We start from the raw sequence: 26,227 nt of genomic DNA, 5'->3' as shown, positions 1-26,227 counted from the left end.
ATATTTTGTATTGTATTTTCACCTTTCATTTTTTCATGGAATTGCCTCTTTAATTGATTTGTAGTTACTTAAATATGGATGATGATTTTCTGCAACTACTTAAACCCTTTGAAGACTCGTGCAACTTAGACCTCCCCGAAAGTGACAGAATAATCAGTAAGTAATTGACTGTTGATTGTGGTCTCACTCTCACGGAAGAAGAGTGAATGTGAATGGAGTTGTGACAACTTTCACTACGATAGCATGTGTATTTGCACAATAACAAGATAATGCAATTAGCAAAACAAAGACATGAAATTCCTTAATTGTTACGTGACTTTTTTTTACTTGCTGATCGAAATATTTGCACGTATCTTATTTGCGACGAATAATTTTTATGACGATAGTAATCTGAGGCTAAAATCACTGTATACTGGCAAAGTGAATGAAGTCGGTTGAGAAATACGATTCCTAGACTACGCACACGAACTTTGCACGGACAGACAGAGGGAGACACACTCACACACACACGCACACGCAATTTTGAAACATTTTTTTTCAGCTTTATTCGTCGTATCTCAATTTTCGCTCCCAGTTACTTGACAGATACGTATTGCGTAATATGGGGTGGTTAAGTTCAGTTTTGGGATTGAGCAGGCGATTACCGTTCATTATTCCGAAGGCTCGTTAATCCGAAAATGAAATCAAGTTCGTTAAATCCGAAGGCTTGTAAAATCCAAAAATGAAATGTTTGTTATTCTGAAAGTTAGTTAATCCGAAAATGAATAAAGGTTCGTTGATCCGAAAGTTAGATAAGGTTCGTAATCCCAAAATGAAATCGAATTCATTTAATGACAAAATACGGTGCCGTAATTAAAAAAAAATAGCATATTACGCTATTACAGATTCGTGGAATATTCCGAAGGTTCGTAAAATCCGAAAATGAAATAAGGTGCGTTAATCTGAAAGTTACATAAGGTTCTTAATTCCGAAAATGAAGTAAGCTGTATTTAGTGACAAAATACCGTGTTGTAATGATATTTAAAAAGTTGTATATTACGCAATGCAAAGTGAAAGATAACACAGAGCATGCAAATCGCCGTCAGTTCGTGTGTATATGTGTAATGTGTGAATGAGTGTGTGTATATGTATGCGTGTATTTTAGCTTATTAGGAGAAATAACATTCATGATGGTCAGGTTGGGTATATTAAAGAGAGAAATAATGGTAAGGTGGTAAAGGTAATTGAGGATATTTTTTCTTCATTCAATGGACCAAAATAATGAATTTTCAATTGCAGTTAATTTCGAAAAAGCGTTTGATTGGGTAAATTTTGTTTTTTTATTCAAAGTGTTGGAATGATTTGGTTTTGGAAATTCTTTTATATCATGGGTTAAAATACTTTATTTAGTATTCATTTTTATTGGCCATAGAAATTTTAGCATGTGTAGTGAGAGAAGATGATAGTGTTAAAGGTTTTACATTTGGGAAACATGAAGTGAAACAAGTTCTTTATATACAGATAAGGGACGAAATGAATTATAAGGAGATAATAAATATTAAAGGACACGTTCACCGTCATCGACATTTGGGTTGAGTGAATGCAGCAATATTAGTAAAACACATCAGTGACAGTTTGAGGAAAATCGGACAATCCGTTCAAAAGTTATGAATTTTTGAAGTTTCTGCTCACTCAAGGCTAGATGAGAAGACTACTATAGTTTGTGATGTCACATGTGTACAACGATATAAAGAAAGTATAAAGAAAATTCAACATATTTTCACTTTTCTCGCATAACAAAAGAACACTTGACTTCTCTCTTTCAGAAGGCAGGGGGAATAATATTACCCTTAACATATGTCAGTTACAAGTCGAAGAAATGTGCACTTTATTAAAAAAGTGAGGTTTTGTGAAATTCTCATTCTATTTTCTTTTTAATATGGTTGTACGCATATGACATCATACACTGTAGTAGTCTTCTCATCCAGCAGTGACTGCGCAGATACTTTAAGAATTCATAACTTTTGAACGGATTGTCCGATTTTCCCCAGACTTTCACTTATGTGTTCTACTAATATTGTTGCATTCACTCAATCCACATGTATATGAAGGTGGACTTGTCCTTTAAGTAAATAAAAAGATTGTGAAGGTGGTGCAAGCAAAGGGATTTGACTCTTAAAGGTAAAGTACACCTTATGAAAACTTATGCTTTATCCAAATTGAATTATGTTTTCTTCTCTTAAATCAGTTCCAACTTAGCAAATGATAGAAAAAAATTGAAAAAATTATGTTTGAATTTTTATGGAATGGGAAATATAGAATTAAAAGGAATATCGTATATCATTGCAATAACGGCGGGGTTAAAATGACAAATTATAAACTTTTTGTTCAGGCGTAACGCATAGTTTGGTTGAAACGTTTGTTATATGGAAATAAGAATATGAGTTGGAAATTGTATTTTGATTATTGCTGTAGGTCAGCAGGAGGTCGATTTATATTCATTTGTTATTATGAATTAACGGGATTGAATTTGAAAATCCCGCAATTTTATAGGGATATTTTGCAAGTGAAAAAATTAGTGGGTGTGGGAATATGGATGGGGAATTTGAAGGCCCGATTGTCTTTAACAATAGAAACATATGTTTGAAAGGGAAGATTTTTTTTGATCAAAATTTATATGAAAAGGGGATATAAAAAATTGATCATATATTGGAGAGGGGTCATGTATAAGCCCATTAAGTATTTTTGTTTAATCTAGGTATGAAAAGTACTGATTTTTTAGCAGTCATTGATATTTATATTATACACGTATTACCAAATGATTTTAAGAATGAGAGGAGGATTGTTAGATTTCAGTGTAGGGATGTGGTGACGTTTCATTTAGAATTACAGATTTTAGGGCCAACAAATATAATCAAGAGATGTAAATTCACGGAAAATGTATAATGATTTCTTTATTATTAATTTGCAGAAATTGGATGATTTAAAAATAATTTGACTACGTTAAAGAAAAAATTAAAGAAATATTGTTAGACCGCGATCTACTTAAACGCTTCTTATAGAAAAACACATAGAATTTCAATTTAAGTTATTACATAGAGTGGTTTACACAAAAGAGCAACTTTTAAGTAGCAAACAGTTTGTGTTCTTTCTGTAATCAAGAGATGGAAACTTATGAACATTTATTTTTGCAATGTTGGATAGTTAAAGATACTATGGAGAGCAATTATATCATGTTGTGATTTTGTTGAAATATGTGATATGCATTGGGCAGACATTTTGCTGAACTACCAGGTAGCTCAGATAGAATTACGTTTGTTGATTCTTTGATCATTTTGCTGAAATATATCATTTTTAACTCAAGAGGTACAGGGTGTTTTTTTTTACCATCATTCAATATAATTCAAAAGGGAATAAGGGTAAGTATTGAAGAGGAATAGAAATTGCCAATTAAGAGAGGAAAATTGGCTTTGCTTTTAATGAAGTGGAAATGTTTTAATTATGATTGAATAAATCAGTAAGTGTTGTTTATTTGATTTTTCGAGAGCGACTGGGGTCTGTTAGTTTCATACGGTTCAAACTTCTGTAGTTTTCTCTGAGCTTGCGTATTTTTCTCTTTTCTCTTTCGCTCTCTCTTTCTCCTTTTCTCTGCTACTTTCTCTTACATCTAAAGCCAATGCTTTGAGATGATGTATATTACACCAAGATATGAATATATCGTGGAATTTGACTGATTAAAAAAATATATATATTTTATTGAAGTGCAGAGATTGAGATATGAGCAGGCACCTTAGTACTGCATGGGAAGGGGATGAGTAAGAGGACAGGTGGGGATGGTATCCTTTTTTGTTATTTTGGCAGCTATTTGTACGTCCATGTGCCTGAATATAAGTTGTATGTATTTCGGGTCATGCATCATTGTTTGGTGTGTGTTTTTTTAAATCAAAATATTGCTGATTGTGTATTGTGTTTAAACAATGAAGATGATTTTTGTGTGTGTGTGTGAAATTACAGAAATCAAATACAGATTACTGAAAAACAAAGAAGTGTGTGTGTGTGTGTGTGTGTGTGTGTGTGTGTGTGTGTAAATTATGTGTAGGGAGGTGAGCATCCATAATGTGTGAATGAGTGTGTGTATATGAACGGAGCTATACATCCATGGTATGTTTATGTTGATGGAATGGTACCACAGGAGTGATGTGATATGTTAAAGTTTATCAGATACATATCGCTCAAAGTTCCTTGTACCTCCTTCACTACAGTGACGTAGAATTCAAGTGGGTACGTCCCCATTGTAAGAAATACCATATGAAAAGGCGATCCGGAAATGCTCAAGCACATTTTATCATTTTCTTGTTTACATTTGCACACAATGATCCTCTTTATCTCGGTCTCTCACACTGCATTATATTTCTCACAGCACGTCGGCAGATACCGACTCTTACCAACTGGTTTACGACTGCACACTTTGCAATTGTCGAACCAACGACTTTCAAGACAAGCAAAGATCGAAAAGGAAGGAGAAAAATTAGCCTTGGAAATACGGTTCACTGTGTGATACATTGGTGCCTGGAATCTTTTGTGCTGAAAGGGTATAAAAGACTTGGAAGAGGTAATTTGGTTGAAGTGATGCTAACGCCATGCATGTCTCCATGTCTGCGCCGTATTGCGTGCACTTCTTTGATCTAAGGCTCTTGCGCTCCTCTTGTACGTCTATGACCATTGATATATTGACATAGTTCAGCAATTTGTCAAAATTTATAGCTTATATCATTATTAGCATTCTTGATTCTTCTCATTATGCTCTTAAACTCGTGTAAACTTATTCATCACATGTCTCACATTCTATTCAACACAATTATTTTTTCTTTATAATCCACGAGTCCTGATATATATTTTTTCTTTTTTTTTCTTTATTTTTTTTTACTGTAGATACTATATTCATGCCTTTGCAAAATCTCAGTATTACTGTGCATACTTGAAAGATATAGATGAAACTGGTCAAACTCGTTAAACCTGAAAAAAAAATGCCAAAGGGTACAACTTTCCGATTTGAGACAAATTCAAGCGTCTGAAATGCGTTGCCACTGAAGATGCAGTTTATAGAAACTTGCCGATACGAGGATTTTCATAACCTGCAACTGAAATGCACAGTTGTATGAGAATTGGTCTCAGAAAAAAGAGTAGGTTTTAATCTACGTTATGGCATGTAGGCAATGAATGATTTTTCAAAAAAAAATGTTGTTGTTGTTTGGACTTGGTGGGTTAAAGAAAGAACAACAAGGGGTCGTCATTGTCCTTCTGCCACTGATCAATAGATAGGCACATCGCGTCTGTGCAAAAGTCTGTACGTAGTACTTATGAATTAATATCTGTAGACATGAATTAGTCTTCTTAAGATACGTTTCGAGTTACTGATGTAAACTCTTATCTTATTTTGACCTTCCGTTTGTGCCCTCCCCCTCCATCTGCCCACCTCTCTGGAATACGTTCTCTACCAATATTAAGGACTGATCTCCATTGACACTTTCAAAAAGAAACTTAGAACACTAAATTAATTGAACAATCACAGTATTGGTGATCATGGAATTCATGATGGATTACTAGAACTTGTAATTGACTTACATGTGTTTGTTTCTCATGTTGATTATTTAAGTCGATTCAGTATTTTCTTTATATAATATCGAACTCCACGGGGCTTCGAAACATTTTTGTATAAAAGGCGCCATACAGTTTTGTTTTAGATCTTCATCATCCATTGTCATCAGAGGTTATAGCATCTATTAACAGCAGAATTTTGCCTCCATAAATTACATGTGTATTATCACGTAGTACATCAAAGGTTGAGAATGTTGAAATGCAAACATTAATCCTAACATGGAGTATTGTTTTTCGTAATCAATGTCTTCCTCCCAAATAGACAAACACATTGCGATAGTCCCATTATCACCATGTACAAAGACTAACGTGGCACGATATCTATATCTAGCTTTGAATGACAGTAAACACAATTCGAGCAAATATTTAGTGGCAAAAAAAAACTTTATAAGAATGTTACTGATGTTGGCAGCAGAGATAATAGTTTACAGTGGCAGTATGATCAAGGAGCTTTTGTTGGAAGCTCCTTGGTAAGGTAATAGTGTAAAAATGATGCACAGGACAGGATGGATCGGTAAAAATTGGATGCGTCTGAAAAGGTACTGTTTAAACAGTTTTAAACAGTTTCTGGCAAAGTTAAACGAGAGCATCCGGTTCTCACTGGTCCATGAAAAAGGCCTGTGCATCATGCGTACAGCTTTATAAAATGGGCTCACAAAATGTACAAGAAATTCAACTTGTTTCCCTCATGCGTCCGGTACACCTACAACATTGTACATTTACAAGGCTTGAGCCATGCGTTCGGATTTTACCGGGCCCAGTGTGGATCAGTCAAAATCAATGCATGGTGATTGTCCAATCAGATTGCAGAGATTCTAAAGCCCATTTTGTAATAAACAATAGTTGGAACGGAATATTTTTACCTATGGCTGTATTACCGTAACATTATTCACAAAACCCTTGAAACAGATCGTTGATTTCTTTCAAGCACACTATCAGAATAGTCTTTGTGTCAGCGTCTAATCCTTGTTTTACCGTCGGCCCAATGTGCTTTGGAGGTTTTACCTATTTCGAGCGTGTACCTACCACACACATGGACTAAGTAAGAAGGTATTTCTTTGATCCCATCATCACTGCCGCCACCTGATTATGTGCATCTTCATGAGTACATTCAGATGTTTAGACAATGACGATTGCGTAATGTCGTGCATCGTCACTGACAAAAGAACAGTTTCCTTCATTTCGGTCTCTTGGCCGAGGTGCCTTTTCAGACGGTACTGCCTTTGAATAAACACCAATAGTGGAGAACAGCTAGCATGTCTGAAAACATGTCGATTTTTCCGTCTCAGAACTGGTAGTAAACTGAAGTGGACATTTGTGGACACGCACGTAATGTTGCTGAGTGGCAAGACATACATGCCATCTACGGTTACTGGCCTTGTTTACTCTGAAACAATGTGCAGAAATGGAAAATTTGATTTCCAGACCGTCACTATCCTCTGCGCATGTAGTTTTTAAGGGGAGGGGGTTAAGAGCCGTTTTGTTTTTTATCCAGGCTGACTGTCGGCTTTGATGATCAAAGCAGGAAAGCATATGTTTCTGTGAAGCTTTTGACAGATACAGGTGCATGAATTAATTAATGTGTGAGTAATGAATGAAAGTAATGATTGTGCATGTGTAGTAGATCCATGTTTCAGTGTGCGGGATCCGATTATGGATGGATGACGCAACTTTTACATCCTTGAGAATTTTGAGACATTCAAGATGGCCGGCAAAAATTGAAATTCCCATGTATTTCCTTATAAATACTGATAAAATGGTGAAATTCATGTAAAAGTCTGGTTTTGACCTACTTTGAAGGTGCTGAATGGACCGATTACATTTTTTTTCACGTTTTTATCATCATTCTGGTAAGGAAATATTTCTATCAGATTTTCCATTTTGGCAGCCATTTGAATACTTCAAAGCCCTCCAGGGGTGCAAGACTTGCATCACCCAGATTGGGATTAAGCATCTTTCAAATATATAGGGTATAAAGACTACCAAATCTTTTCACTTTTTCACAATACGGAAATAGGTGGGAATTTCGATTTTTTTTTGGCAGCCGTCTTGAATTTCTCAAATCCTCAAGGATGCAAGAGTGGCATCATCCAGATTGAGATTCAGGACCCTTGAAATATATTTCACTTTCGTCTTTACATTTTTTTAAATCGAAGAATATATAGGAGTTTCAGATTTTGGAAGCCATAAATGAAAAACTTGCTTCCAAAAGGCGCTAAATCCATTGAAATATAAGGATTTAGCGCCTTTGGGAAGTACGTTCTTCAAATACTGGTAGCCATCTTTTATCAAACATATCTCAAAACCCTCAAGGATGCGTGCAAGAGTTGCAGTAGCCAAAGTCGGATTTAGCACTTTCAAAATAGGGTAAAACCCCTCAAAAACATTGGACGGACAGCAAAACAAGGTTAGACCCCAAAATCTGACTTTGACACCCAGACTTATATAGGGAAATTAGATTAAAGTATAAGTGAGAGGAAAGCTATTTTGCAGTTCGGTTTTTTTTTTTCATATCTTCCGGCGTCAAAAGGTCATCATGCCGTCCGGCAGAACCGTGATGCTTATCACCGGAGTGACCATCGGAACGGCAGGTATCATTGCCGGGGTCATCTGCGGCGTGTATCTCTCAAACCCGTCCGAGGAGGAGCCATCCGTCCTGCCCGTCGGCAGTGAAGGTGGCATCGAAATTCGACATGGAGACGAGGTTGTCCTAATGGGACGAGCTGGAGTCCTCCTGGATGGCACGGCCGAGGAATGTTCACCTACTCGTGAGGTGGGTCTAGAACTTCGAAAATCAGCATGGCTCTATACACGTGTGTTTAGATCACTTTATAATGTGGTGATCGTTTAGTAGACAATTTAATCGTCGGATGAGCATTCCGGTGTCGAAGGCAATAAGGTGATTATGTGTTTAACAACTGACAGTTATGCTGCTTGCTGCTACAGAAAAGGTTCGAACATGTAACCGAAATATTGTCTGTCATTGACATCATATTACTTGAAATGAATATTTACAATCTCTTTCTATAACAAACAAAAATTGAGCAGGGTACATGCAGTCTTACAAACAAGGCTGCATATTCACATCTGTGGCACAATAACGACGTTTCCATTCAACAGTTTTGTAGACCTAAAGGAAAAATAAAGGTCAGTCTGTCCTAAGTTAGAAAATAGATTAGTTGAGAAGGGGAAACATCGGTAAATTCGTTTATGGCGAATTGTGTATACAAGTTCAAGAGTCGGCATAAAAACATTACTATTACTCTATGATATCTTTTCAACCCAGAATGGCGTACAGTGCCTCCAGTGGGGATCCGGGGCTCGACTAGAGATAGCTCAGGAAGAATTTGAAGAAAATGGAGTGACCTGCAATCGCTTCGTGTGGCAGGTTTTGCAGGAAGAGGGTAGCGACAGGGTCCTCCAGGATTGTTACGAGATCGGGGACGAGCAGTGGTTTGGTAGCGCTACGCGCTTCTTCCAGCACTGGCCAATCAATGAATGGAACGAGCCGATGACAATGTACGTGTCCGGGGACATGTACGCACGTTACAATGATTACGGATCGGTACTCGAACGATATTGGTTGTCTTCAAAGGGCGTCGCCATACGCGTTTCTCACAGTACCCCTCTGCACGCGAGCGTCAATTATGATAATGATGGACTGATATGTTTCAAAGCAGATTACACGGAAACATACTACCCAAAGCCAGCCAGCAACAGTGTTCCCTTGGATTACACCATATGCTCTGCAGAAAACATTCGGGTAGTCCATGATTACATGACGGCTCGTTATGTCAGCAAACCAGAAGGTTTACCCGATGTCCGCATGATGAGGTCACCGATTTGGTCAACATGGGCGCGATACAAGACGACCGTTAACCAATCTATAGTTCTCAATTTTGCGGACGAGATCCTCGCCAATGGATTCAACAACAGTCAGATAGAAATCGATGACGGATACAACTGGCCAAACTACGGAGATTATGAATTTAATGAGAGCAAGTTCCCCAACGCGACAGCGATGGTGGAAGAACTCCATGAGATGGGTTTCAGGGTAACCCTTTGGGTTACCCCTTTCGCTAATGAACGTGGTACGAAGGCGTTTGCAGAAGGCGACAATCTTAGATACTGGGTGAAGGAAGAAAATGGTCAGACAGCTCTAATTAGCTGGTGGGCTGGAACGCAGGCTGCCATGCTAGACGTGACAAACCCTGATGCTGTTGATTGGTTCGTCCAGAGGCTGGAAGACGTCCGCACCACGTACGGTATCGATTCCTTCAAGTTCGACGCTGGGGAGACAAACTACCTCGGCAGCTACAAAACTCTGCAGGCAATTGTCAATCCGTGCGAGTACACCACTGGCTGGGTGAATCTCGCTTCGCGACTCGGCACCCAGGTGGAGGTCCGAGTCGGCTTCGAGACCCAGCGTCAACCAATCTTCGTCAGGATGATGGACAAAGACTCAATCTGGGGCTGGAACAACGGTCTGAAGACACTCATCACATCGGCCCTGACTTTCAGCGTGCTGGGCTACCCGTACGTCCTTGCGGATATGATCGGGGGCAACGTCTACGAAGGTGGCTTCCGAAATACCTACCTTCCAGACAAGGAGCTCTTCATCCGATGGCTTCAGATCACCGCCTTCATGCCGGCCATGCAGTACTCAATCTCTCCCTGGCAGTACGTCAATGACACCGAGGTCGTCAACATCTCGCGATACTGGACGGAGTTCCACGAGAATGTCATCACTCCAAAACTCCTGCAACTGGCGGAGGAGGAGACGCTCACCGAAGGGAAGCCCATGATACGTCCTCTATGGTGGATTGCACCAACTGAACGAGACGCTCTTCTCAGCGAAGACGAGTTCCTGGTCGGAGATGATCTCCTTGTCGCACCAATTGTAGAGGAGGGCGCCCTCTCTCGACGTGTTTATCTCCCGAAGGGAAGATGGCGAGACGAACTTCACGGGACGGAGCACGATGGTGGAGATTGGCTGCAGAAAGTGGAAGTACCTCTCTCGGAAGCCCTGTATTACACCAGAGTTACAGATTCGACCTAATCCAAGCGGTCAGAGTCACCCTTGCGACAGTTGCGTAGAAAGCCGCACCAGTTTTTCACGGCTCATCATTAGTATTTGAAACAGTTTACAATATTATGTGAGAACAATTCAGTTTTGATTATTGTGCAATTAACCGATGTCCCACTGGTGATGAAACGTGTGACGAATTCATTAGTATTAGGCCTACATGATAAAACAATAATGATAGATCAAAAGTCCGTTTTCTTGGGTACAACATAGTCGTGGTTTATTCGGTTCCCTAAGGCAAGAAGACACCCGGTTCTGCCCCGTGCCAAAAAAAAAAAGAAGAATTTTTTTTTCTTTTATCTTGCTTGCCTGGTCGTTAATTAGTAATTTATCATTTCGTCATGTAATGAACATACTTTTTCAACAGCATTTATGACCTACTATTGGAAATTATGTTTACTTATATTGTTGAAAGATGTGTACATAAATATATATTGATTATGTCATGTTTCCAATTTGATATTTTAAAATATTCAATGAAACGTTAAATAAGCAACAATCTATATTTTTTCATATTTCTCATTTCATAGAAACTAAGCATCTCCTTTTTTCTACATTCGTCCTTGCTACTTCTTCCATGGTTCATCAAACATTTATACTTTTTTTGATATTGTGGAATTACTTTCCTCCTATACCAATATACACGACAAGTGAAACTACAATCATGACAGTAGCAATCGAAATGATATTACGTTATGCGTGGTTCGCAAAGTGCCACATCAGTTGCTTTAAGTATGTATAAGCAGTAGACTGGTAGAAGTGCCCTCAAACCATATGGGCCCAGTACCTCCAACCGATCAGTACTCCATCCTGTTGTTTGCGGCTGGTGCGTCAGAATAATGTAATAGTACAGACCCGATCATTGATTATAAAAGTATATACGACCGTCGTTATGTACATCTAGTTTCCTTAGATACCACTATACTTCGACTCCCGATGAGTCTATTATAAATGGGTTACAGCTCGTTATTCCGAAGGTTCGTTATTCCGAAGGCTCTTTATTCTTAAGATTCGTTATTCCGAAGGTTCATTGTTCCGAATTTCATTTTCGGATTAACCGATCTTCGGAATAACGAACCTTCGGAATAACGCCACAAATTTTCGGATTAACGAACCCTTTTTCATTTTCGGATTAACGAACCTCTAGATATAGGGAATTTACGTGTTTCGGATTAACGACCCTTCGGAACAACGAACCTTCGGAATAGCGAACCTTCGGAATAACGAACAGCACCCGTCATAATGTTATATCACTTCACTATTGGCATCACCACTTGTATAGGGCCTAGGCCATGTAACACTCGTGACAGGTGCACATGGCGTTTCGTTGCATATCGAGCCGTCGATCTAGCAAACAATGAACTCACCGCTCTGCTATTTCAGAGCTGCGATGACCAGCTAACGCTCGTACCTGCCAGTCAGCGTAAGGCGTTTCAAAACAAAATTTAAATTTTGGCTTTCAGGTTTTTTGATTTGTCAAATTATTGTTGGTTCTACGACTCATTGATGGATTATTGGTATTCGATTCATTCAACCTGTCCCAATATTCACTTTATCGCATGACGTTAACGTCAGAGGGCGCCATGCAAACGCCCGCGACTACCGTCACAGTGCCCCGAGACTCGAGAGGGAACATTTCCATTTCCCATATGCCTATGGCTATATAGGATGGTAAACTCATTCAGATGAAATTTGACCCAGCCCTTCTTTTACAGTTAAATGTCACCTCCTTATCTATATTCAATTTCAGGCGCTATTCGTAGCGATGCCTGTATTTTTTTTTTTAATGATAAAAATAGTAAATCAATGTTTGTGAGAAACGGCGCCTTCAGAAAGTGAATCGAAGTAACCAGCTAGCGCAGGAATATATGCCGATTCTTCAGCCTAACCTTTAACGATAATTAACTTCTGCTATACTTCTTTTAGCGACAGGAAAGTCAAACTTACAAATTTAAGACTTTTGTTTTTGACCTGTATCATAACCGTTTGTAGGGTAGGTACCACTGTAGTAAGCATCATCTGCTTAGTTTGGCTAATTATTGTAAATGATTTGAATAGCAGCAGGAAAAATAGGCATATCGTAATACACTGTAGGGTTGGGGGTACCACCTATCGTCACCCTAAGGATCTGTAGCTTGTTTATTCTAGAAATATAACGTAAATCCGCCTAATTCTTACCTCAAATATGCCATAAATACTGCATTTTTTGAATGTCGTGACCGTCTCGTTGATTATGAATCTCCGTTTTAAACTGGCGCAATTTTAGTGCGTGCGTTCCGTTTTCTTCGAGCAGCTAAAAAGGGTATGGTAGGTGTCCAACCTACCGACCGGGTCCATAACGACCGGCCGCGCATTATAATGGCATTGCGCGTACAGAAAGAAAATGTACGCATGGGACTACGCGCAACGGTGTTCGATTATTCACTTGGCTACGCTACCGAGTAAAATGTGGCGAAAACAACTAAGTATTCCCTCTAAATTACCGAAATTTAGCAAAATCGAATAAGGTTTATCGTGTAACTAACGTTACATATATTATAACTAGGCCTACCTTTGCTGACTCGTTGTTAGATGTAGAGTATCCTTCCGTAATAAATTTGACGATTTTGACCGCAAAATTGTCACCGCCGCTTGTACGATCGAGCACACACGTTACACATACACATGACATAAACATTTTGTCGCCCGCTACGACCGTACGAGTTGATGCAGAAACGAGAAATGAATGTGAAAAAACAAACCGACTCATCTAATTTATTTCAATTACGATGAAAAGTTTCCTTATGAAAATCAATTCAAATTCATCAAACGGTCCTTCAAAAGTAATATCGAAGGATTCAAAATATATTCAAATATTATTGGGAAAAAAATGACGGCTAGAAAAAAACAGCGGCCTGTCGAAAAAACGCATTTAAGTGCCCTTTATACGTATTCTCAAGGTGGTCGGTGGAAATGAGCAGGGCAACTGAGTGCGGAAAAAATGACACCCCACGCGTTCGAAGCCGCCATCTAAGAGCGCGTACCTCAGATCGCATTTTCAGTGCGCGCTTGTGAATCCGGAGTATTTTCTCCACACGTGAGTAAAATTTCAGGCCAATTGTGAGATTTTTCACGTTTCTATTGATAGAAAAAACGTTAGGTGTCCGGTATTATGGACACCCAACCATACCTTGCGATCGGCACCCCCTCCCCTCCATAGGTATGCACGTGAATTTCACAGCATAGGTAATACACGTGAATTTCACAGCATAGGTAATACACGTGAATTTCACAGGCCATAGGTAATACACGTTAATTTCACAGCCATGCGTCGTTACTGAGCGGATGTGTAATTTTTAGCTTGGTTTGTTAGAGTTTGATTTTGTTTCTTCGTTTTTATTGTCTTTATAGCTAATGACACTTAATCCCGCGCGTAACTTTTCGTTCTATACGCAAACAGCCATGATACGCAGGGTGCCGATGGGAAGGTGCCCTGCCGATCGGTGGTGCCCCAACCATACCCTCACTTATTTGTTGTGTTTATAAGTTGATGTTTTTATTCCTGTGCTGTTGTAGAAAAGCTTTTCTGTAATTTTTGTCGACTATAGCTTCTCTGTGTTCGTTTTGTGAACAGTTTCTCTCTCAAACACGCTCAGTGCCATATTCAAATTTGTTTGACAATAAAGTTAACACCTGGTCCACGCAGTCGAGTTACCGATATGTGGAGCGTTTACCTGGAAAATGTACGCTACAGGATCTCTCGCACACAAGATACAAAAATAATTATGCAATTTGGTGGTATGCAAAAACTTGTTGCGCTCTCTTTGAATATAAATAACAGTTTTATGGAGGAAGAAGGAAAAAGGGGAAAAAGAGGATAAGAAAGAAGGAGAGGACAAATTTACCAGAAGGAGAAAGTGTCATGGTGATGATGATAATGATGATGATGATGATGAGGATGATGATGATGAGGAGGAGGAGGAGAAGAAGGAAGAGAAAGATTTAAAAGAGGAGGAGAAGGAGAATCTGGAGGAGAAAGAGGAAAAGAAAATGCATGGGGAAGAAAAGAAGGGGACGCGGAGAAGGTCGAGAACGTGAGTGAAAAGAGGTTGGGAGGAGGAAGAGATCACAGAAGAATATCATCAGGTCCGGAGCTATTATACACTTTTAAAAAGTGAGATGGCCCAGTTAATGGGAACAGGGACGTCGACTAAAAAGGGATGGTACAGTATTTGTGGAGATGAGAATTGGGCTTTTAAGTTTTTGCAAGATACCAAGAAAACACTTACGAAATAGTACAGAGCATACCATTCTAAGAGGAATTCAAAGTTTATTTGATGAAAATCGGGTTTGGAATGACTGAAACATCCAAAAACAAAGTAAAACAAAGCGATCATACTAAAGTGTGGGTCCAAAACTTTATTAGAATCGCTCTGTTTTGGATATCTCAGCCATTTCAAAACCAATTTTCATCAAATAAATGTTGAATTCCTCATGGAATCACGTACTCTTTCATATTTCATAAGAGGTTTCTCATTATCTCACCAAATAATGTCAGAAACCTGAAATTAGGTCTCAACCAAAACTATACGATCCCTTTAATTTGAGGATAAAGTGGGCGGGGAAAGACATTTTGGATGACAGTAATTGTGTCCAAAAATCGGCTGACAAGCATCAAAAAAGGGAGGGGGCTTAACATTTTCCTGTAATTCCGCGGGTTAATCGGCTGACAAGCAAAACACAAAGGGGGGGGGGGCTTATTTTTCGTGCCACTTCAGGGGTTAATCAGCTTAAGTTTGCGGACAAGTAAAAGCAAACAAAAAAACAAACAAACAAAAAAGGGGTCGTGGTGGTTTTGAATGTCATTTTCCTATACCAAAATCGACTGACAAGCAAGCTTCACGACAGTTTTGAAGCCTCTCCTCTATCAACATGCTGACAAGCAAAGATAACCAACAACAAGTCAAACCCTACATTTTCTGCAAAAATGTGGGGGCCAAGTGGTAAGACCCTATGTATGGACCCCATGCAATTAAAAAAATAAAAATAAAAATAAAAAATAAGAGGGGGGAAGGGGCCGGCGAACCACCCCTCGGTTGCGCCGGGTCTGTTGTATGATGACGAAAGAGGGAAGAAGGCGCGAGATAGATCATCTCCTCTTTTATAAATGGCAAATAATCGAATGCAATGAGGAAATCTTTACAATTGCATTGATTAGTGTGTGTCACATCAGTGAGCCCCTACCCCCCAACCACCACCACCACCACTTTGCAATGAATAGCAGCTTGGAGACACATGAGAATCATGAGAGTGATAGTCAGCTATAGAGGCTAATGTCCACGATAATGATGGAAGGCGTTGTAAGCTGTAAGTATTTTGAATTTCTTTTCTGTTTCTGTTCATTAATCTATCTATCTGTCTTTCTATTTATTATTAAACATTTTCTTTATCTATATCAATCTATCCATTCATCAATCTGCATCAGTCTATGATAATATCATTTTCTATCGTCTTATTTATCTAATATCTATTTTTCTATCTATGTATCTCTATTATTATTTCTATTGTGGGCTCAACGATCTACTTAAACAATTTGTGATAATTTGGGGGAGGAATTCATTGTAGTCACTATGTCAGGATTAATTTTGGTACAGTGTATCTGACAGTATTGAGTCAGGTAGAGATAAGGTTAACTGATTTTGCTAAATTTACACATCTTACATTATTGATTCACACGTACACAGTCAGACCTCATTAATTTGTGATTAGCTTTAGAACAGCTGCACATGAGTTCTCATAAATGAAAACAAAGACAAAAGTCATCACTTCATTCTACCAAGAATTTTTAAATACATCGGGGCTCATTTTGTTGAAATAAAATAACCCATAGTAGTTGATACAGGGGAGTCCCAGGGGAGTCCTTTACAAAATACAACTTAAGTGGAGGCTGGACACATTTGTCTTGAGATTTAGGGAGACTACAGGTGTAGATTGAGAAAACAAGGTATGAGAAAACAAGGTGATTACTTCGTCTTTGTTCAATGGTGAAACAGGAGACTTTAGCCGAAAATCCCCCTTGTAAAATTTAGTACACTGTAGCCTACTAATTCAACAGTGAAACCGGTTGGTTTACTTAGATATGAAATGGCGCCATCTACGTTGTCTCTCCCCCTACTAGGTCAGTGGGACCCACGTGTACACAGTGTGTACGTACAGTACGTGTACGACTGTCGTACGTAAACAGTGGTATCTAATGACTTGCTCATGCAGCTCAAGCTGTGTACAGGACCTGTTCCCAGGTACCATACCGCAAGCAGCTAGCTGTCAGGAATCCAGGGAAAAGGGCCGTCATTTGACGAGTGAACCCATTAACACATTAACGGGACCAAAGATCGACACACCCACCGTGCAGTAATACTTGCTGTACTAACACTATACAGTGCAATCGTTATCATAAAAGTAGACCGGTCACTACACTGCACTGCACTGGCAAAGCCGTGGACACGAGAAAGTAATAATTTAGTTGTAACGTCATAGGCCCTACCTGATTTGGACATCGCTGCCTGCTGAAATGGCAACCGCGGTTGAGCAGAAAATCGGCTTCATCGGCTGTGGGAACATGGCCCAAGGAATGATCGAGGGATGGCTTCGAGCTGGTAAGTGATGGAACAGTTCAGGTCAAATGATAAAAAAGCTCACTTCACGAGGTTGTACCGTACTAACGTTCAGAGCAATCAGTCACAGTGCAGTGTCAAGTGGCATTGTTATTGGTTTGATGCAAAAACAGACAAGAAGTAAAGGTTCTAGGCCTATTAGCGTAAGAAGGTGAATCCTGTAGCTAGTCTAGTTGTGTTGCCTGTAGATCTAGACCCCTAGTGTTTTTTAGTTCATCCTGCTCCAGTTGTGAAGAAATTATATATTTGCAGGGATGCCAAGTTCAAAAAAATTTTATGAGTGAGATTTTCATGACTCGGCATCGCTCGGCATCTCGGCGCGCGAATGTGCGCGCAAGCGAGGGTGTAAGAGGGGTTTTCCCCATGTGGCCTCCCACGGTAGGGAGCTTTTTTAATGTTTAGCTCTTACTGGTGCGATCAGGTGCACACTTAAGTGACCATTTTTTACTTATTTGAAAGACGTAAGGGAAATATACCTTCAATTCCAACTATCACTTTAATCTTTTGAGCAATGCTTCTTATTATAGGCCCAATATGCAGACTTCGCCCGATGCGTGAGAAAAATGGGTGCCATGCGTGAGATCGTGAGACAGACCCTAAATGCTTGAGTCTCACGCAGAATGTGTGAGACTTGGTAGCTCTGTATTTGTAAACAAATTGGTCTAGACGTCTAGAACATTCTATATAGCCTAGGTGTAGGCCTAGGCTAGGGCTAGTAATATGACGCTTGTTGTATGTACATATTCACAGAAGTTGGAAACAGTCCCCCCAACACACAATTAATTGGCAAGTGGTGGGGTGTTAAGGAAGTCTTGCCAATAAGAAGTTATTTGCACAGCAACTTTGAAGAGATATCTAATTGACTAATACAATTCCTGAACTATCTATGGATGTCAATGTTATTTCAGTAAGCTAGTCATGCCAGTTCCTATCGCTATGCCTAGGCTCCCCTACAGTTAATGTGGTGTTGTGCTGTGTGTGTGTCAGGGGCCATGGTTGGGGGCCCCGTTTGATTTATATATTTAACCTCATGATGACACTTCTTAATACCGATAGGATCTTGTTTTTACAATTACAGAGAAGATTTCTGTTTCCCCATTATTTCCAAGTCATTAATTATGATTCTAAATTCAGCAAATTTCATGGAGGCCTAGGCAACTTTTATTTGCATGATCATGAGGCAGATTTTTTTTTTTTTCAAAGTTCATGAAAAGTTCCTTGCATTTCTATTCATTCCTTTAACGATACATTCAGTTGACAAGTTAATGAGACTTTCATGAGAGTTCTGTTTGTTTTTGAAACACACAGGTATTGTCAAGCCAGCCCAAATGATGGCCAGTGCTCCGAGTGACAGAAATCTGTGTAAGCTACGGGTGAGTAATAACAATAAATAAGAATACAAAATTGTATTGATAATAATGTAGTCTTTTAATGCACAGTGTCTGTCATACAGTGACACTCTTGATGCAGAAAAGTGAGACCTCTTTTTACCTCTGCCAAGAAGGTTACTTTTTTTTTTTTTTTTTGCATTGGTATGTTTGTCTGTTTGCAAAGTAGCTAAAAAAGTTGTGCACAGATATTGATGAAACTTACCAGAAAAATTGATAATGACACAAGGAACATGTGATTCTATTTTGGTAGTGATCCAGGAAATTTTATGAATTTGTGTTCAGGATTTTTTATCTATGGGCAAATAGGGTCAATGAACCTTGGAGTTCAAGCTGCTCTTATGAGGTTTGAATATGCGCACTGAAGCACATGCTCTGCTCGAGGCACTGCGCAGCAGGATGATGAGACGTAAACTCAAGCCTTTTTTTTTTTCAGCATATGTGTGTGTGGAAAAGAGCTGCTTGGTGGAGGTATACTCTCTGAATGCTTTTTTAGTTGACATTGCTTCCTTTGGAAAGAGCCACGATTGAAAGAGAAGAGTTACTGGGACCAAAGAGAGAGAGAAATAAATAAATGTTTTGAGTTCTTTTGTGAAGAGTGGGAATGAGGTCTCTCTTCTCAGTTTCACAGGCCATGACTCAGATTGAGTTCCAGAAAGAAGAACCAGACAGACACAAAGCTGTGTTGTCCCATGAATGACGTGAATAAAGACTTAAGTTCCTGGATGGCATATAGAAGGAAAATCAAATCAACAGCTGTCCTTTATCCCTCTAGATGTGCTTTTTCATCAGCATTCCATAACCCTCCCCCCCACCCTCCCCCCCCCCCCCCCGCCCCCAACTTGACCTAGTTGTAAAGGTATCAAGCCCACTCAGCATTGTTTCTCACAGATGGACCATGTTTACACAGAAGGGATTAGGTAATCTCTTTTAATTAATCTCTACAATTAGTTTTCAGGCAACTTAGTCATTTGGTTAAAAAACAAGCACTCAAGTATGCATTCCAATCAGTAAACAGAGTGTGGTAAGGGTTAAAACATGGAAATGGGGCCTACACAGTCCCGGGAAATCGGATTATATGTCTATGGTTCAGTCCTAGGTGTGCAACAAAATCCCCATTATTCCCAAGACAATCTCAAACACTCAACTGGGTAAGTGGAAGATATATATTGCACTTTTTGTGATGACCTGAAAATGTATACATGAATAAATCATTGATATGCAGGTCTGATTGTCATAATCATAGCAGTTGAGAATGGTGAAAGTTGCATTTCTGTGATGGCTTACACTCTTTCCCGAAGAGTAACAGAGGCTGCATCTTTTTAACCCATTGAAGACGAGTCCCAAGAATACTTGGGCAGGTGTCTATGGGAAATGCGTGTTATCGCATCCGTCCTCAACGGGTTAATGAGGGGTAGAGCAGTCTCCTTGAAGTGAGTTGTTTCTTTACTACTGCGTTAATGATTGTCCACCATATCTATCTGGTATCTCTGAAGATTTCTTTTGTTTTGCTTTGTTTCTGTGTTCCCAAAAGTGACAGATTTCAAATTCTTGCACCTCTGCAGGACTTGGGAATGTCCACCACACACGACAATGCCGAAGTGGTCAGGAATTGCTCCATCGTGGTCATCGCATGCAAGCCTCACCAGTGCCGCGACGTCCTTCCTCCCCTCCCCTTCGGCCCACAGCACCTAGTGCTGACTGTGGTAGCTGGCCTCTCTTGTCCTGGCCATGAAGAAGTAAGAAGCACAACCCAGAGGTGCCTACTGTTTCTGTTTTTGCAATGTTTTTTTACTGCTTTTTTTTACCCTGAAACTACTGCAGGTTTTGTGGAAAATGCTGTTTTTCTCCACCTTGTATTACTCCACATGTCTATTACAGGATAGGTAAAAATACTGTTTCTTTCCCAGAACAAAAAGCAAAACAACAACAACAACAACAAAAACACCTTATAAGCCCTCAGAATAGTTCAATACTGTTTCCAAGGTTGGCATTCCTGTTAACTTCTATCATGTTATTCTTGCCCTACTACTGTAGAGCCATCTTTAACCCTATTCTAACTGGGCTATTTGAGACCAAGTTTTTACTGAGGGGATTTTAATAAATGTATTATGCAAATTTACGTATGAAATCATATTTTCACCTATAACTCCATCAAAAAGAATGAAGGATTGCTAAATTTTTGTGTCAAGAGTTCCTCAAGACACATCAAACAATTTTCTTGTAAAAAAATAGCGCAATCAAAATCAGTTTCTTTTGTTTTTTATTGTTTTTTTAATTATGTATTTTATTGTTTTTTCGACCTTTTGTTTTCTATTGTTTTGTGGCCAAAATTTGTCGCAGGCACTTTTTCAAGCTTATCTACATTAGAATTGATTAATTTCAATGTTCAAAAGTTGAAATAATCTAGTTTATATCAATTTGACAAAAAAAAACACCACAATTTGCATTGGATTTGCACACGAAATCATGAATTTGAGCTGTTTTCGGGTTGACATGTATATGCAAAACATTGCGTAACTTCAGAATGGTGTACCCGGACGTCGCAAATTTGGTCTCAAAATATGCGTGAGACTTCAATGAAAAAAGTCATGAAACGACGCGTCAAAATCTTTGTGCATTGCGGAATCGTGGCGCGAAATGTCGAGGGGGTCAGTTTGACCCCCCTCCCAGTTAGAATAGGGTTGAAGAAATAGTGTAAACACAACCCAAGCAAACAAGCAGGGAAATTTAAAAAGAAAAAAGGAAAATATGAATGAATGCAGTCAGACAAATGCATTTACAATGAAATGACAGATAAATCAATTGTGCAGCAGATAAATACCAATATGCATTCATACAGAAATGAATAAATCAATAAAAAGTTGATAGTTGTTAGTAGCATTATGGTTCTAGATATGATATGATGTTATTGGGTACCCTGGAGTACATGTCTACTAAAAATTATCTGGAAATTCTTTTTTTCTTCTTTTTTTCTTTTACTAGCATGGTGCCTTTGATTACAATAAAATGGTTAAAATTGATTTTAATGCTTTTTGTGAGAAGTGTTAGTGTTAATTATATTAACACAATAGTATATAAATGCAAATAAATCTAATGAATTGTGTTGTGTATTATTTTTCTTACTCTTTCTGATTATGGTACCAAACAGTACAACACCAATGACCTGTTGCTACAGTGGTGATAGAGGTAGTCCATGCATCTGATTAGCCGCAATGCTTAACAGCAGCAGTACTATTACCACAGTGTGCCAAATCATATGTCGTCATTCTTTTCCAAATTTGGAGTCATGGTTTTCTGTAGCCAGCATGCTGTCTGTGATTTCCATTCCCCGCAGTTACTCCATTCTGGCACAAGACTGGTCCGCACTCTACCCAATGTACCCATCAGCGTGGGGGCGGGCTTTGTCGGCGTCGTGCGCGGCACCAACACAACTGATGAGGACATGGTAACGGTTGCCACCCTCTTGAAGCCCCTTGGAGAGTTCTCCGTGCTCAACGACGCCCAGCTCGAGGTTGTGGCCTCGTCTGCGGGCGCAGGACCAGCATGGGTACGTACCAGGATGAAATTAGACGCGTTGAATTCAATTTGATTTTATTGTCGATTTCTGGAAATTTGTTTCATTTGCATGCTTACATAGAACACAGATATAGCATATGCTACAAAGGCATGCCAGAGATATACAACAGTGAAATATCAAAGTTAAATAAATATCGTTTGTTTCTTTTTAATTGTGCCCAGTTTGCCATGGCAATGGAAGCCTTTGCGGATGGTGCCGTCTGCATGGGGCTCCCTCGTGAGTGTGCCATGCAGTGTGCAGCCGTAACTTTGGTGGTAAGTGACCCAACCAATGACCCATGTGCCTCTTCCAACTTGACTTGTCAATGACTGCTACAAGAGGTGGACAGAATCTGAACACTTGATATTATAATAACGATAATGATAATGATGATGATAATGACAATATTAATAATAATAATAATAATAATGATAATGATAATAATAATAATAATAATAATAATAATAACAACAACAACAATAATAATGATATTAATGATAATAATAATAATAACAATAATAACAATAATAATTAACAGTGCTTATTCAGTGCATATCAAGTAGATATGTCACTATGTGCTCAAAAAATGGAAAGATTATACAACAATTGTATACAATTCCAATTCCAATTATATAAAAGAGTTTGGAATAAAACAAAATGATAGATTGTTATATATCATAGTCATTGGCTCACCTACTTAAATATTAGGGAACCTCGTCATAATGGGGATCTAAAGAACATGACCGCTACGTTGTTATATCAGGTTTCCTCATCACTTGTATATTAGAGTACAAAAACAGAGTATGACGAGTTGGGACCTGGAAAATCAGCTTGTTTTACAAGGTTTCCGTATATCTAACCTCTATATAACACGGTTCCATTGCCTTGAACCTTTGCAAAACAAGCTTTCTTGATTTTCGTACGAATGACATGTTACATAAGCTTCCTTTTGGGTCTTATGTCATTAGTACTGAATTATTTTTGCTCTTAAAGATTAATATGCAAATTACGCCCCTTTTATATTTTGTCAGTTGTGATAATTTTGCCTCTTCTTGATGAATAAAGCCCCTTGTACACCCTTAGAGAGAGCAAGACTATGAATGTATTCAGTTTAATATTCAAAACTGAATTCTTGTTATGGAAGCATTTGATGCATTTGTATGTGTGCCTTATACTTGCAGGGCACCGGCAAGCTGTACTTGGAGTCGGGCAAGCATCCGGGAGCGATCAAGGATTCTGTCTGCTCGCCAGGCGGCATGACAATACGTGGCGTCCATGCCCTCGAGAAGAGTGGCATGCGAGCAGCGTTCATGAATGCCATCGAGGCGGCATACATGAAATCCAAGAGTGTCGCCGACAAAAAATGAGACCTTGATATTAAGATGCCATCAAGGTGGCTTGCAGGATGTCGTACAATTTTGTCGGCAGAAATTGTCAGATAAGATCCCTTGCATTTTCTGCTGAAATGTCAGAGCTGAGAAAAATTATTTTTATCATTATTGCCATTTGAAGAAATCAAGAAGTTATTGCACTAGTACATTTAGTTGAATGTTCATTAAGTTCTTTCTTATATCATTGAAACCTTTTTCTGCTTTCCATACAATTACTGCTGAATCTGCCGATGGCAGCTGACAATCTGTAGAGGTGAAATGTACGAAAATCTCTCTTTTGATTCAGAGATGCCAAATGAAGATGAAGTTAAAATGAATTTCACTACCTGGTATTTTCTATCCTTTCACTCCACATGAAAACTTCTAATTGCATCTTTAAGTACAGTGTGTACTTTTGTAGTTTTCTTGTAATACTGTAAAACATGATATATTCGCGGCACGAAATTTTCGCGAATTGGAGCTGACGGCTTTTTTCGTGGCAAGAAATTTTCGCGAATTGCCTCTTGCGTTCCAATGCATATGGTGTAGATAAGAAATTTCGCGTGCATTTTAATTTCGCGAATCTTGGCGCTCGCGAAATTCGCGAAATTAAAATGCACGCGAACATTTCTCGTTTTACAATACTTAGTAAATGGAAACCTTGCATCTTTGTTTCTTCAACACATTTACCTACCCTGGTTATTGTTGAAAGCTGTAATATTGTCTGTTTTTAAAGGACAAGTTCACCTTCATATACATGTGGATTGAGTGAAGGCAACAATATTAGTAGAACACATCAGTGAAAGTTTGGGGAAAATCCGACAATCCGTTCAAAAGTTATGAATTTTTAAAATATCTGTGCAATCACTGCTGGAGGAGAAGACTACTACAGTATATGATGTCATATGCGTACAACGATATAAGGAAAATAAAAAGAGAATTTCACAAAACTTGACTTTTTGAATAAAGTGCACATTTCCTCGACTTGTTACTGACTTGTGTTAGAGGTAATATTATTCCCCCCTGACCTCTGAAAGAGAGAAGTCGAATGTTCCTTTATTATGTGAGAAAAGTAAGAATATCTTAAATTTTCTTTATACTTTCTTTATAAAGTTGTACACATATGACATCACACGCTATAGTAGTCTTCTCATCCAGCCGTGACTGAACAGAAACTTCAAAAATTCATAACTTTTGAACAGATTGTCCAATTTTCCTCAAACTCTTATTGATGTGTTGTACTAATATTGCTGCATTCACTCAACCCACATGTCTATGAAGGTGAACTTGTCCTTTAATTAGAATCCCACAATGCCTTGCAAAGGAGGGCACACTTCTCATGACCCTTGATCTTGGCACTCGTGTACATGAGGACTTCCTGTTAGTGTGACTCACATGCGAGAAGGACACAATACAGTTGGAAGGGAGCAATCAAGGGTTCACGAGCATACAGCCAAAACTTTGATACGGCTGATTCAAAGTAAGGCCAATGTCACATTCATGTCTTGATGAAATTGTCATTTTCTTATTCTTAAAAATCAAGATGTGATTTTATCAGAGTAGTACAAGGGTTGTTGCTAGACCGACCTTCCATATGGGACCACGAGGTGGCGTTGTGAAATACTTGTGAATCATACTTGGGTACAAATTTTTTCATTCAAAAACGAACCGTTATTTTGCGACAGTCAACACTGCAGTTCTCATCTAAATTGACTCTCTTATGGTCGGACACGAGTTATAATGCTCTCTAAGCATCATACTGACTAGTAGTTGTATCAAGATACATTGAATCGTGGTTTCACTCTGTGAAATGCACCTAAAGCAGTTACTTCATAGTGTCTTTAATGAATTTTCAGCAAAATATGAAGGATTGTGTGTGGAATATTTGTTACTGGGCCATCATACTTGAAGCATTTAAGGTCATTTGGTCAGAAATTGGACAAAGATATGATGTGGATCGAAGAGTACAAATGTCAGGATCAAAATCTTGAGAGTTCAGAAAAGGCCCTTAGCCAAGCACTCTCCTTTGTCTTTTCTTCTTTTCTTTTCTTTTTTTAACAGGCCATATATCATTGGATCCATTTAGAAGGGAACCTTGTTATAACAACCTGTATGGGACCAATGAAATGTCCATTGTAATCAGGGATAAAAACAAATAGAAGAATACACAAGCAATGGGCCCTGCCAAATTACCTTGTTTATCAGGTATATTGCTATATCTGACCTCGTTATAAGAAGGTTCCACTGTACTGTGTGTGTTGTATATTATGCATTGGTGCTTTGGTACTGGGTAGGATGGGTGCCCAGTAGGATGTGGAAGTTATATGTTGGTTTATCAGCATATGCATGCCTGTAAAATGGCTGCGACTGGCTGGAATGCTCCCCAGGGACTGCAGAGTGAGCACTGTCAGTGCTGGTTGGAAATAATGCATCCAGGGACCAGGGTAATACTAGTCTGTAAAATGCATTGAGATACTTAACAAGTGCGAAATGGGCTATATAAAAACTAGCTATCATTGTTATTATTATTATAC

At 38.9% G+C, this 26,227-nt stretch overlaps 2 protein-coding genes across 2 annotated transcripts; both read left to right on the top strand.

Moving 5' to 3' along the window:
- The first annotated feature begins 8,173 nt into the window (after positions 1-8,173).
- On the top strand, positions 8,174-10,696 carry LOC139742578 (myogenesis-regulating glycosidase-like). Its single transcript, XM_071653109.1, has 2 exons — positions 8,174-8,410; positions 8,924-10,696. The coding sequence occupies exons 1-2, from the start codon at positions 8,174-8,176 to the stop codon at positions 10,694-10,696; spliced, it is 2,010 nt and encodes a 669-aa protein (XP_071509210.1).
- Positions 10,697-17,011: 6,315 nt separating this feature from the next.
- Positions 17,012-24,464, top strand: LOC139742594 (pyrroline-5-carboxylate reductase 3-like). The gene is made up of 6 exons (XM_071653123.1): positions 17,012-17,358; positions 18,685-18,749; positions 20,330-20,503; positions 22,102-22,314; positions 22,506-22,598; positions 23,505-24,464. The coding sequence occupies exons 1-6, from the start codon at positions 17,274-17,276 to the stop codon at positions 23,688-23,690; spliced, it is 816 nt and encodes a 271-aa protein (XP_071509224.1). The 5' UTR covers positions 17,012-17,273; the 3' UTR covers positions 23,691-24,464.
- Positions 24,465-26,227: the final 1,763 nt, after the last annotated feature.

Source organism: Diadema antillarum, unplaced genomic scaffold, assembly GCF_040938485.1.
Source record: "Diadema antillarum isolate AM-2024a unplaced genomic scaffold, OU_Dant_1.0 seq00001007_RagTag, whole genome shotgun sequence".
Classification (NCBI taxonomy): domain Eukaryota; kingdom Metazoa; phylum Echinodermata; class Echinoidea; order Diadematoida; family Diadematidae; genus Diadema; species Diadema antillarum.
Note: the sequence above shows the minus strand (reverse complement) of the source record. Positions and strands in the feature narration are given on the sequence as shown.